The 12357-nt window shown below is 46.0% G+C and overlaps 1 protein-coding gene across 1 annotated transcript in view; it reads right to left on the bottom strand.

The window, feature by feature from the left end:
- Nucleotides 1–12357, bottom strand: part of LOC123946895 (maestro heat-like repeat-containing protein family member 1) — a 71379-nt gene that overhangs the window by 51183 nt on the left and 7839 nt on the right. The window contains exons 7-17 of the mRNA XM_046012762.1: nt 10655–10753; nt 10005–10083; nt 9381–9491; nt 8330–8403; nt 7120–7236; nt 6868–6912; nt 5904–6048; nt 3761–3804; nt 2893–3052; nt 2323–2375; nt 1601–1705 (exon numbers count right to left, since the gene is read on the bottom strand). Of these exons, the coding sequence (XP_045868718.1) occupies nt 1601–1705; nt 2323–2375; nt 2893–3052; nt 3761–3804; nt 5904–6048; nt 6868–6912; nt 7120–7236; nt 8330–8403; nt 9381–9491; nt 10005–10083; nt 10655–10753 (1032 nt within the window). The remainder of the gene's footprint in view (nt 1–1600; nt 1706–2322; nt 2376–2892; nt 3053–3760; nt 3805–5903; nt 6049–6867; nt 6913–7119; nt 7237–8329; nt 8404–9380; nt 9492–10004; nt 10084–10654; nt 10754–12357) is intronic.

The following is a 12357-nucleotide window of genomic DNA, read 5'->3' as shown; positions in this document are numbered from 1 at the left end:
TTTGCCCAGTACTGAGGCATTTCCTAGTATGCTGGACTTTTTTTTTTTTAAGATTTTATTATTTATTTGACAGACAGAGATCACAAGTAGGCAGAGAGGCAGGCAGAGAGAGAGGTGTGGGGGGGGGCGGGAATCAGGCACCCCGCTGAGCAGAGAGCCCAATGCGGGCTCGATCCCAGGACCCTGAGATCATGGCCTGAGTCGAAGGCAGAGGCTTAACCCACTGAGCCACCCAGGCGCCCCAGTATGCTGGACTTCTAAAGCTAAAACCAGGACAGTCCTAAGTGAACTGAGATGGTAGATCACCTTTGAGAAAGTTTTTCTGGCCAGCCCCACAGGGCCAAGAAAATAGCTCTCCCCTCTGCTCCCAAGCATACAGTGCACATTCCAATCTCGACAATGACCGCACTTACAATAATCCACTCTCTCCTCTGCTCACTCAAGCAGTGATTTCCTGAAGGCAGAGTCTGTGCCTTTTATGCGAGTACCCTGTGCCTAGTCCATGCCTGCTGCGCCATAAGCATTTGTACATATTTTTAATAACTTAATTCATAAGATCAGGATCCCTGCTTGCTTCAATCTTCCATCCACAAAGCTTTGCACATAGCAAGTGCTTCATAAATATTTGTTAATAAGTAGAGAGCTAATATTCAGTCTTAGAAATAAGACCTCTTCCCTGGAGATCCCCCAAAGCCCAAATAAAGTGTTGCTTGGCGACAGGAAAACAAGATTAAAAATGAAGAAACCTGGATTCAGGTGCCAATTTTACCAATAAATTGCTTAAGGCTCTAAATCCCTCTAGATTGTGTTTCTCCATCTGGGAGTCGGGATAATGAGTCGTCTGGTTACTTGGTCTTTTGAATTTTACAAAGCAACTGCACAGGTGTCTTTGTCTCTCCTCACCGACTCTCCTGTGATCGGAAGTCATTTCTGCCACTGCCCAAGTGAGGCGACTGAAATCTCACAAAGGCTAAGACACTTGACCCAGACTGCACCGGGAGTGCAGGAAAAGCCAGGACGGGAAGGAGGCCTTCACCAGAACAGACCTTGAGGTCTGTGAGCAGAGGAGCCTCTCTTCCCTAGTCAGCTCTGCAACCCCAACATCACACATACTCCCTAATCCATAGTATGACCTCAAATAGTACTTGAACTAGCTTGCTCCAATGTGACCCTTAGGTCAATGATCTTCCCACTGCACCAAAGTACCAGCTCTATTCTTTGACCTCTGAATGACTGGGAGGTTCGGTTAAGACAACAGATGGGAAAGTTCTTGATAAAACCTTAAACACTAAGCAAATGTTAAGACATTGATATTTTTGCTGTTTCTGTGTGACCGCCAGCTCCTGGTAATCTCCATCCTTCCATTCCCCAGGGCCCAGAAACATGCGCTGCTTTTTCCCACAAGGCCTGTCCTTCATGTACATTTCTGTATTCCTTCCCCACCAAACTCCTCCGCACCACCCTCCACCCCCACTTCCCACCTTGCAACTACCACCCCCAGCTGCCTGATATGCCCACCTGCGCGTGCATGTGCACGCATGCACACACACACGCACACACACACACACACACACACACACACACACACACACACACACACCTTTTCCTCACCATCGCTGAAATAATTTATCCTCTCCAAGACAACCTTGATGAGTTGCTCCAGCCAGCTGTCATCATTGATGGCCACTAACGACTGACTTGAAAACTGAGTAAGAGGAAGGGAGAAGAAGACCACACAGAGCAGTGCCTGGGCTTTTCTGCCTCATGGAAGTGGGTCAGAAAGAAGCAAGAGACAAAGGGACATGGTCTGTGAATATGAAAAAAGAGCTCAAGAAATAGGGAAGAGCTGAAATGAGTAAGGGGGGTTAGTGAGGGCTGGAGAATAACAATATAGCGACAATGATGATAATGCCAACTACATGTGTGAAACCCTTTAGAGCTTGCAAGGCTCCCCTTTTCCTGTATTATCCTATTTAATTCTGGGAGATGGAAGTTATTTCCATTTTGCAGATGAAGGAGCTGAGGCCGGCAAAGGCTAAATTACTTGCCCAAGGACACAAAGCTAGGGCCCCATTCCCTTACTCTCTCTTGAGAGTACAATTTTGAGGGTGTGGAAAGTAAGATAAGGTCTAGGATATAGTCAGAGATTCCAATGGAAAGGCCGGGAGTCCTCTCAGAACCTCAGAAAGAGGTTCTCTTGAGTAGGGCGGTCCCTCGATCATGTCTCTAGCTCAGGGGCTCTGGGGCCTCTTCTCCTTAAGGATCCTAAAGAGGGGAAAGAAGGCAAGTGTGGAGAATGGTATGTCTCTTAAGAGTGCGTACCTGGAGCAGCCTGTCCTCCCACTCCTCCTGATCCAGATTCTTCTCAGTGTGATCTAGGAAAGAAGAGAGCTATAGGGACATGCCGACCAGAAGGCCCCAGCCAGGGAAAAAGAACCAACATTTGAACACCATTCCAAGGGGTTGTTGCCCATCATCTCATTTAATTTTGATCATGATCCTACAAGATAATTGTTCCCCCTTATTTACAGAGTCTCCAGGAAATGTATGACTTTTCAAAGGTCAAACATACCCAGCTGGCAAATGTTAGAGCAAGGATACGAACCTGGGTCTCTGGTTCCAAAGCCCACACTCTTTCCTGATCCTCTGAGCACAAGAAAGAGCGTTCTGGGAAATCTGGAGGCACAGAACTCTGGGCTGCATATCTGCTCAGTGCAGAACATGGTCCAAACAAACAGACCTACCCAAATGGCATCTCAGAACGACAGAGAGACTGGTCCTGGTTCTCCTCACCCCAGGGAAGATCCATCCTGCACCTCGGGACTTCATCTCTTCTGGATTCTGCCCCAATGCCCCAGCTCCATTCCTCCCACCTTGCAGCCCACCCCTCACCATCCAGAATCTGCAACATCTGGGGGATCTCCTTCATCCACAGCTGGCCCACATTTGAGTTGATAACAGGGTGCAAGGAGGTGATAGGATGCAGGGCATGTAGTAGCCTTAGAGAGCTTATCCCAAGCTCCCTTTCGCTATAGGACTTCAGGGAAAACACCTGAGAAACGAGAGAAGCAAGCAGGAGACAGAGAAAGGATTGAAGGGAAGAAAATCAGAACAAACCCACAGAATGGTAGAGCTGTGACTTACACCCTCCCTATTCTTTTCCACCTGTGAACTCCTCCATGTTCTGCATGGTGCTCTCAAAACGTTGCCTCCTCTCTGAATCCTGGAGACCAAGTCTGCCCCTGGCTCTACTAAGATCCCATCATAACTTACGTGTTCCTCTACTAGCATCTATCACACTGCATTCTGGATGGTTTTTCCCAGGCTTGTCTTTCCCACTAAGTCTGTGAGCACTTCAAGGGAAATTCTATACCTTGTCTTTCCAAGTGTTCATAATGTCTAGAACATTCTCAAAGACTTCTCGCTGAGAAAATGAGATCCAGAAAGGCATGCAGACTTGCCCAAGATCAACAGAGAACAGCTCACTATAAGGCCACGTAGGACACAGGTCAGGACTTCCTAGCCTCACCCCTTCCTCATCTTCAGGCCTCAGCACTATGGTCCCAATTCCCTCCTCCAAGCTGTTTGATCATCTCTCCCCAAAGCCCCTACGCTCTTTGACCCTACCCCTTATTCCATGCCCAGCACAATGCCTGGAATAGCTTAGTACTCAACTATTTGTGGAATGAGGAGATGGATGGATGGATGGATGGATGGATGGATGGATGGACAGTATTCATCCTCTATCTTTATCACTTACCAAAAGATGGGTCAGCAGTTTCTGTGGGGAGATGAACTGGGTAGCTAAATTAAAGAGAGGATAAAAGAAGAGGACCAAGCCAGTGTCAGCTCCAGGATGCTCAACCTTCAGCCCCTTCTCCCACCCAGCAGCCCACCACCCATTCTTCAGGGCAGGAGAAAAAGCAAAGTGGAGAGCGATTATTGGTGCCATTGCTATGGGGATTGTGACGTTCTGACTTACCCTAAAAACAAACCATTTTCAGTATAAAACACACACACACACACACACCCCTTATACCTGTCAGAATGGCTACCATCAAACCATTTTCAGTATCAAACACACACACACACACACACACACACACACACCCTTATACCTGTCAGAATGGCTACCATCAAAGACAAAAAATAAACAGTATCGGCAAGAATATGGAAAAAAAGGAACCCTCATGCATTGTTGGAGGGAAAGCAAACTGGTGCAGCCACTGTGGAAAGCAGTACGGAGTTTCCTCAAAAAACTAAAAATAGAAATCTCGTACAATCTAGTAATTCCACACTGGGCATTTACCGAAAGAAAACAAAAACACTAATTTGGAAAGGTACAGGTGCCCTTCTGTTTACTGCAGTCTATTTTCTGCAAGAGCCAAGACATGGAAGCAGCCCAAGTGTCTGTCAATCGATGAATGGACCCAGAAGATGTGGTCTGTACACACACAGACAAACACATACAAGGAATATTACTTGGCTGTAAAAAGAATATCTTGCCACTTATGACAACATGGATGGAACTCGAAGATGTTACGCTAGGTAGAAGCTTGACAAAGAAAGACAAATACCGTATGATTTCACTTAGATGCGGAATCTACGAAACTAGACACACGAACAAACAAAAAGAGAAACAGAAAGAGAACCATAAATACCGAGAACAGTCAGATGGTGGCCAGAGGGGCGGGATGGGCAAGACAGGTGAAGGGGAGTGAGAGGTACAAACTTCCAATTACAAAAGCGGGGTCATGGGCATGAGAAGGACAGCGTAGGGAGTGGAATGACTAAGTCTGTGAGACACAGACCGTGACAGCTGGTGACGACACTTATGGTGAGTGCACAGTAATGCACAGAACTGTCAGATCACTAACATTTTTAAGACTTTATTTATTTATTTGAGGAGGGAGAGTAGGGAGAGAGAAGAAAAGGGAGAGGCGACCTCCTTTTTCAGCCAAGAACCTGACGCAGGGCTTGATCCCATGACCCCGAGATCATGACCTGAGACAAAGGCAGACACTTAACGGAGTGAGCCACTCAGGAGCCCCCGTACGGAACACTGTACGTCACCTATACCATAGGAAATAAGATTTAAATAGAGAGACAGACTAGGGAAGAAAGGCATTGTCCAACGGAAGCGTGGTGAACGGTTTCCACTCGAGAGTGTGTCCTATTAGTTTATACCTTGAAAGGATCTCCTACTATCCTGAGAAGTTCTTATCCAGGCACACATTTTCATGCCTTTCATATTTGAAAATCCTAGGTCTACCTTTTAAATGTCTATTGTTTACACTGATTATAATGAGGACTCTCAACACTGGGAAAGTCATTTGCTACCTCTCCTCCTTTTAAACCCTAACAAAGAATGCTTATTTTCCAAACACACAAACACCCACACACCCCAAGTAATGTGCCAAACAGATAGCCTCACCCCGACTCTGACTCCCCCTGGAACTAGCGGTCGGGGATGGGGTGAGCAAAGAGTGAGGCTCAGAGTCGGGACAAAGAACTAAGGGTCAGGAATGTCTGTGTACGCATTACTTTGTAATTAACAACAAAGTTCGTGCATCTCTACTCCAGTGTTTCAAGACAAGGAATAGAGGAAAAAGGATCTGTTGGGTTGGGGGGGGGTGTCTTGCCTCTCTTCCAGAAGAATCCCCTTTTCATCCATGCGAAGAGCCAAATGGCATCAAGCTGCTGCCCTAACCCTTTGCCTTCCTCCTCCGTCCAGGCCCAGGCTCACAGCTGTGCTCTCCTGGCCCTCCCAGCAGATCTGCACCCTCTCCCCACACCCACGACCCCTCCGGAGTCCCAGTCCCTCTCCCACCCTCCCCTCCTGCCCGTGGCAGCCTGTTTCACAACTGCCCCCTCTCCACGGTCTCCCCCACCTGCGTACTTACGGCTGAGGTGAAAGCTGCTTAGATAGGGGACCTGGCCCAAGGACCGGGCCTTCAGAGCCATGTTTGTGGCTATCTTACTCAGCTGCACGAAGGCCAAGGTGTTGCTGGGCTGGCATGCCAATGTGATCAGTTTGGGCAAGGACACCTGGCAGAAGAGGTGGCAAGGGGATTCGATGTCAAGCTCCAAATCAGCCCCAACCCTAAGTTCTCCAACCTATGGATTTGTCCACATTTCTTGGAGGGGCATTTGAGACCTGTATACATAGCCCCCTCCATCTCATTCATAATCCCCCTTCCCTCTCCCCATCTCCTCCTTCCCCGTCCCCTCTCCTCCGTCCCCCTACATGTTGATAAACCACAACCAAGGTCCTGATTAAAATTATAGCAGGAAGGACTTGATTAAATAGAGGGGATTCTTGAAATGTGGAATTGTGTGACTTGTCATCGCCTTCACAGGGGGGCATTCCAGGGGCAGAAGACATGCTAGCTATCGGGAGACAGCTTGCTGGGAGGGAGAGGGGGGTATCTGGGAAGAAGAGTAAATCACAGCTGTCCTTTGCTTCCCATGGCCCGACTCAGCTCTGACCCACACAACAACTCGTAGAGTCTCCAAGAATCCTTAGAGGCTGCTAAGAGCGGGCAGGGTGGATAATCGCCTGTCTTTTTTTACGAGAGAAACTATAGCCTGGAGAACAATTTACTCGAGATTTTATAGCCAGAAACCAGCTGAGCAAACCCAGGCTCAGGCCTCCAGGTTTACCACCCAGTGACCCTCTGCTCTACTAAGCCACTTCTTAGAGGAGCCCCAGGCACTCGAGTGGGAACAGACAGAGGTGGGAGGGTAGAAGGGACAGTACGTGGGGGGAAGGGGGGAGACAGGGAGAATGCAATCTGGGGGTCAGGGTATCTGGGCAGCCAGGAGAGGAGGAGATGAAGCAGCCTCTTTGACCCTAGCTGCTTGTACCATCTGTAGGATTTTGGAACACATTAGTTGGATGTCCTCTTCATTCTGGAATATGAAAAGATGTAAATCTGAAACCAATGCTAGCTGAGTCTTCTGGTCCAAGGCCTCCCCTGGCTCACTGCTCAGAGTTTTAGACACCAAAGCCCCTTCCCACTGTGCCAACGATGCCCTCTTCTTCTTTCCCTTCTGCTCCCAAACCTTCCCTTCTCTTGCAACCACCCTCTGTCCCCTCCCTGCCCGGCCCCTGCTCACAGAGCAGGCAGACTCGCTGAGCTTGATGACATAGTTGATGATGACATTCCCCTGGGGCATGGCCAAGTAGTCATGCCGGCCCAGCATCTCAATGAAGTTCAGGAGGGCCTTCCGCACCTGCGGGGGTAGTTTCGGGGGGGAGGTCACAGACCATCACGTGACAAGATAGGAAGGCACATCAGTATGACCCTTCATGTTCCAGGTGAGAACACAGAGGACCAGAGCCGGGGACAGGAGTCTTCAAGGGACTCAGATCTCCCAACTTCAAGCCCAATGTGACTCTTCACTGGTCTCTAGGCGATGACAGACAACCCTACTCGACCCTGAAGTTCTAGCCTATTTCAGGTCTTACCATTCTCCTGGAGAACTGTAAGCACTGAGCTTGCCCACGCCTTACATAGGATAAGAAATGGACAGGAGTGTTGGGTAGGGAGAAATCAGAGTCCAGGAGAAGTCCTATGTTCTGGCCTTCATAGGGAAAGCCAGAAATGAATCCCACAAGTCCTGAGGGCCCAGCCCTCAAGATCCCAGTCTCTCCATCAACCTTCTGAAGATTTAGGACTTGGTTTTTAGGGATGGTGCCATGTTGTCCACCTGGCCCCAATTCAGGGCTGGGAACAGTATTCGCTGCCACCAATGCCGGCAGAAGTTGTTAAAAATATGGCGCCACGGACCCCATGCTAGATATGATGTTTGAGGTCTTCTTTCCCCAAGCAAACTGAATTTTTAGGGGGCAGAATTAGTATGCGGGATGCCTGGGTGGCTCAGTGGGTTAAAGCCTCTGCCTTCGGCTCAGGTCATGATCCCAGGCTCCTAGGATCGAGCCCCGCATCGGACTCTGCTCTGTGGGGAGCCTGCTTTCTCTTCTCCCTCTGCCCGCCTCTCTGCCTACTTGTGATCTCTGTCTGTCGAATAAATAAATAAAATATTTAAAAAAAAAAAGAATTAGTATTCTTTAGAGTTCTGTGTCCCCACTGACAAGGCTCAGAAAATAGGTAGGAACCACCTGTCCACTTCTCAAATCCTTCTCAGGCTCCGAAGAGCTCACATGTAACCCATGGGCAGAGTCTGAGGCCAGGGCGAGCTTGGTAAGGGGATGCCTTACCTCTCTCCTCATCCATGAACAGCCTCCCCTCTCCATTTTATACAATTTCAAGGTCTCAAGAAAGCAACTGCCCTCCCGGCCCAAATATTCCGCCTTTCTGCTCACTGGTTTGAGATCGTCCTGAATCATGATGATGACGGAATGCATCACTTCATTCTTCAGTTGATCTGTCTGGGGCACTAGAGAAAAGAGACACACGCAGCTGGGGATCAGTCTCCTTCTGTTGTATTGCTCTATGTATCCTCTGTTGTATTGGGAGGCACAAGAAGACAGACAGGTAGGAGGAATTCCAGGTACTGTCCTAGTGCTCAAGGACCAGATAGAGCTCCCAGAGATTATCTCCACCATCCCTCTGCTTCAAACCAGACTGAAGAGTGACAAAAAAAAGGATTTTAATCAAGCTGGTATTGGAGCCCCAGCTCTTTCCAGTCTCCTACAAATGCCCACGACTCCAGTCAAGCTGTTCCTGCAACCCCCATTGCCCCATACATCACAACCTTTAAAACTATGACAACTGTTCTTCTTTATGTAAATTCCCTCTCCTAACTCACCATTACAATCTCCTTCCCTGCTCCAGAGCCCATCCCATCTCCCGACTGACCCCTTCTCTATATTCCTATTGCAAATAACCATGCTCACATTTGAACAACTTTTCACATATTATCTTGCATTGTTTCACACTCTGAATGCAATAGTGAACTCTTGGAGAGCAGGGACTATGTCTTATTTGAGTGTCTGTTTTCAGTGCCTTGCACTCTGCTAGACATAGAGCAAAGGTCTAGCAAACGCTGGATTGGAGTTGAAGCTTGTTCCCCAAGATCATAATCACATAATCACTAAACCACTACAAAACTAACTGCATATTGGGGAATAGTCTAAGTACCTCGCATCCATTTTCTCATCTAACCTTCACTAAAAAACCCTAAAGGAAGCATTACCTTCATTTTCAGGTGAGGAAATAGAGACACAGACTAAAAGCAACCTGTCCCCGTCTACACAGCTAATAAGAAGTGAAGGCAAGATTTAAACCTACTGATTTACTCTGAGTTTACATTAAGTTTAAAACTGTGACTTGAACTACGCACGGGACTGTTTCCCAGACAAAAGAACTCTCATAGGAAAGAAGATGGCCAAGATTAGGCCAATTGCCACTCACCTTCCAGGAACACATCCATGAAAACTTGAAGGGCTGATACTATCTTGGCTGGATCACTGGTTTGCATGGTCTTTTGTATTAAGAATACCACCTGATCATTGTATAACTTGGCTATCAGAAGGGGGCAAATACAAGGGAATCAAGAGTATGTTTAACTAGCGAGTGGTAAGTAGAAGTAAATCATGCTTACAGCAAACCATGATGTCATGAACCAGATAAATTAGGGTCCTTTAGGCTGGGGAAAAGGAAGAGGATAGGCATCTAGCTAGATGCTTTCCTTGAGCTGGGCCCTGTCCCTCCCCTGCCCCACCATGTGCCTTCCCATAGGTCAGCACACCTCGCATGATCACCAGTGTTATAATGACAAGATCACCTTTCTAAGCTGGGATTCATTGAAGGAGAAAGGGAAGCCAGCTTCAGGTGAAGGGAGTGGAGCTACATCTTTGCCCCTCAAGATTCCTTGAATTTCAAGCAAAGCTCACATGGATTACTTTGCATCTGTTCTAGAAGGATGGAAGCCCCTTATGGGAACCTAGGTCCCTGCTCTGGTCCAGGGACACACGAAGGTTACCCTAAGTGCCCACCCACACAAATACCTGGGGTTAGGGAACTGTGTTAACTTACATAGGATGTAGAAAGCCTTCAGGGCAAGGATATGGTTCCGTGCAGAGTGAGGATCTGACTCCTTGACTGTTTCACTTAGCTGTGGGGAGACCAAGGCCATCAGACCCAGGAGGACTGAAATTAGGGGCCATGGGTGTGGATGGAGGAACCAAGGCACCATGGAAAGTGTGGAGCTTAGCCATAAAGGGGAATAGGAAAACAGAACCCAGGAATCCACATTCCCAGCCCCAAAGGGAAGAAAACAGTGGCAAGCAAATTAAACATACAGACGGTAACACCTATTTGCAAAATGTTCAATTACCTTCTTCTTACTCTAGGCTGCAACACAGAGACCCTGACATTCCCCACAGGCATGATGGGGTGCTTTGAACCTCTTGCCCTTTAGCCAGAGATTAGGGGGAGAAACAAAGTTCTGTGACCTTCAAGGAACACACAGAACGTACCCAATTTATCTCATGGAGACTATTCAAGTCTATGCCCAGAATCCAGACACTTATCTATTCCAGGGAAACCTGAGATGTGTATGGTTAAGGTTACCATGTGAAAGACACCTGCCTTTATGGAGATTGTGACCTGGGCTGTGGGAGCTATCGCCTCCAAAGAAGAGAGAAAAAGCAAGATCAGGATGCTTCTAGCTTCACAGCACTCACCTGATTGAACAGCATGTCTGTAATATTTTCCAGCTGGGATTCCAAGTTTATACCTCCACAGCCACTAAGAGCCAAAGCATCTATAAGTTGGTAAATACACTGTGTGCATAAAGACAGAGTAAGCATAAGTTAGCCCAGACTTGCCACAGCCTCTGGAGAAATCCTCTGTCCTCACATCCTCTCCTCAAGGATGGGCCAAGTCATCATGGTTTCACACTGCCCTCTTGGATCCTTCCAAAAAAGGCTCAGGGTCTAATTCTTTCATAGCCAAATACAGCCATGACCTGCCCTTCCCCTGACCCAGGAAACTACACTTACTTCCAAATAATCTCATTACTCCACAGAAAACTTTAGGGAAAGTCAACATTTCGAGTATTGGCTGACGTCAAAGGAGCAGGGTAAATTAATCAGAGCCAAAGCAAGAACTGATTCCATGGTTCTACGACTTTCAAAATTCTGAAAACTGAATCTAAAAGACTACATTTCTATTCTCTGCTTGGTGGTTTCTTTTTCTTTTTTTAAGATTTTATTTTTATTTTATTTGACAGAGAGAGAGATCACAAGTAGGCAGAGAGGCAGGCAGGGGAGGAGGGGGGAAGCAGGAGAAACAGAAAAATCCGTAACTACAATCAGATTTCAACATCCCTCTTTCAACAATCGATAGAACAAGTAGATGATCAGAAAGTGTACAGAAGATCTGAGGACTATCAAACAACTTGACCCTATTAGCACACAGATTGGAAAGGAAGTACAGTTGTCTTTATTCACTGGCAACATGATCATTTGTATAAAAATATGAAATACTCACGAATAAATCTGAAATTTATTTCAGGGGCCCTGAATACTGCACATGTTTCTGTTTACTTAAGTCTTCTTTGATTTCCTCTAGCAATGATTAGTAATTTCCAGTGTACAAGTATTACCTTTTTTCAGATTTATTTATTTTCTGTTTCTCCTTGCAGTTCTATTAGTTTTTGCTTCATATAGTTTTAAAGCTCTGTTATAATAACAGACACGTAATAACAGGTACATAAACATTTAGAATTGTTAGGTACTGTTGATAATTGACCCTTTCATCATTATGATATGACATTTTTTAATACTTGATGATATTCTTTGCCCTGCAATCTACTTTATCTGATATTAATACTGCAAAAACAGCTTTTTTCCATAAATGTTAACATAGTACAGACATACCTTGTTTTATTGCTTCATTTTATCGTGCTTTGGAAGGTTTGTTTTTTTTTTTATATATAAATTTAGGGTTTGTAGCGACCCTGTATTGAGCAAGTCTGTCTGCACCATTTTCCCAACAGCATTTGTTAACTTTATGTTTCTGTGTCACATTTTGGTAGTTCTTACAATATTTGAAATTTTTTCACTGTTATTTTTGCAATGGTGATATGTTATCACTGATTATAACTCACTAAAGTCTCCAATGATGCTATCTTTTAGCAATAAAGTATTTTTAAAGCACTTATATTGTATTTTAGATAAATGTTATTGCACGCTATACTACAATGTAGTGTAAATATAACTTTTATATGCACTGGGAAATCAAAAAATTCATTTTACTTGCTTTACTGCAATATTCATTTTATTGCAGTAGTCTAGAAGCAAACCTGTAATATCTCCAAGATATGCCTATATATTTTTATTTATCCTTTTATTCTTAATCTATTTGTATCTTTATCTTTGAAATG

This window comes from Meles meles, chromosome 7, assembly GCF_922984935.1.
Source record: "Meles meles chromosome 7, mMelMel3.1 paternal haplotype, whole genome shotgun sequence".
Taxonomy (NCBI): Eukaryota; Metazoa; Chordata; class Mammalia; order Carnivora; family Mustelidae; genus Meles; species Meles meles.
This window is presented reverse-complemented; position numbering and strand designations above follow the sequence as displayed.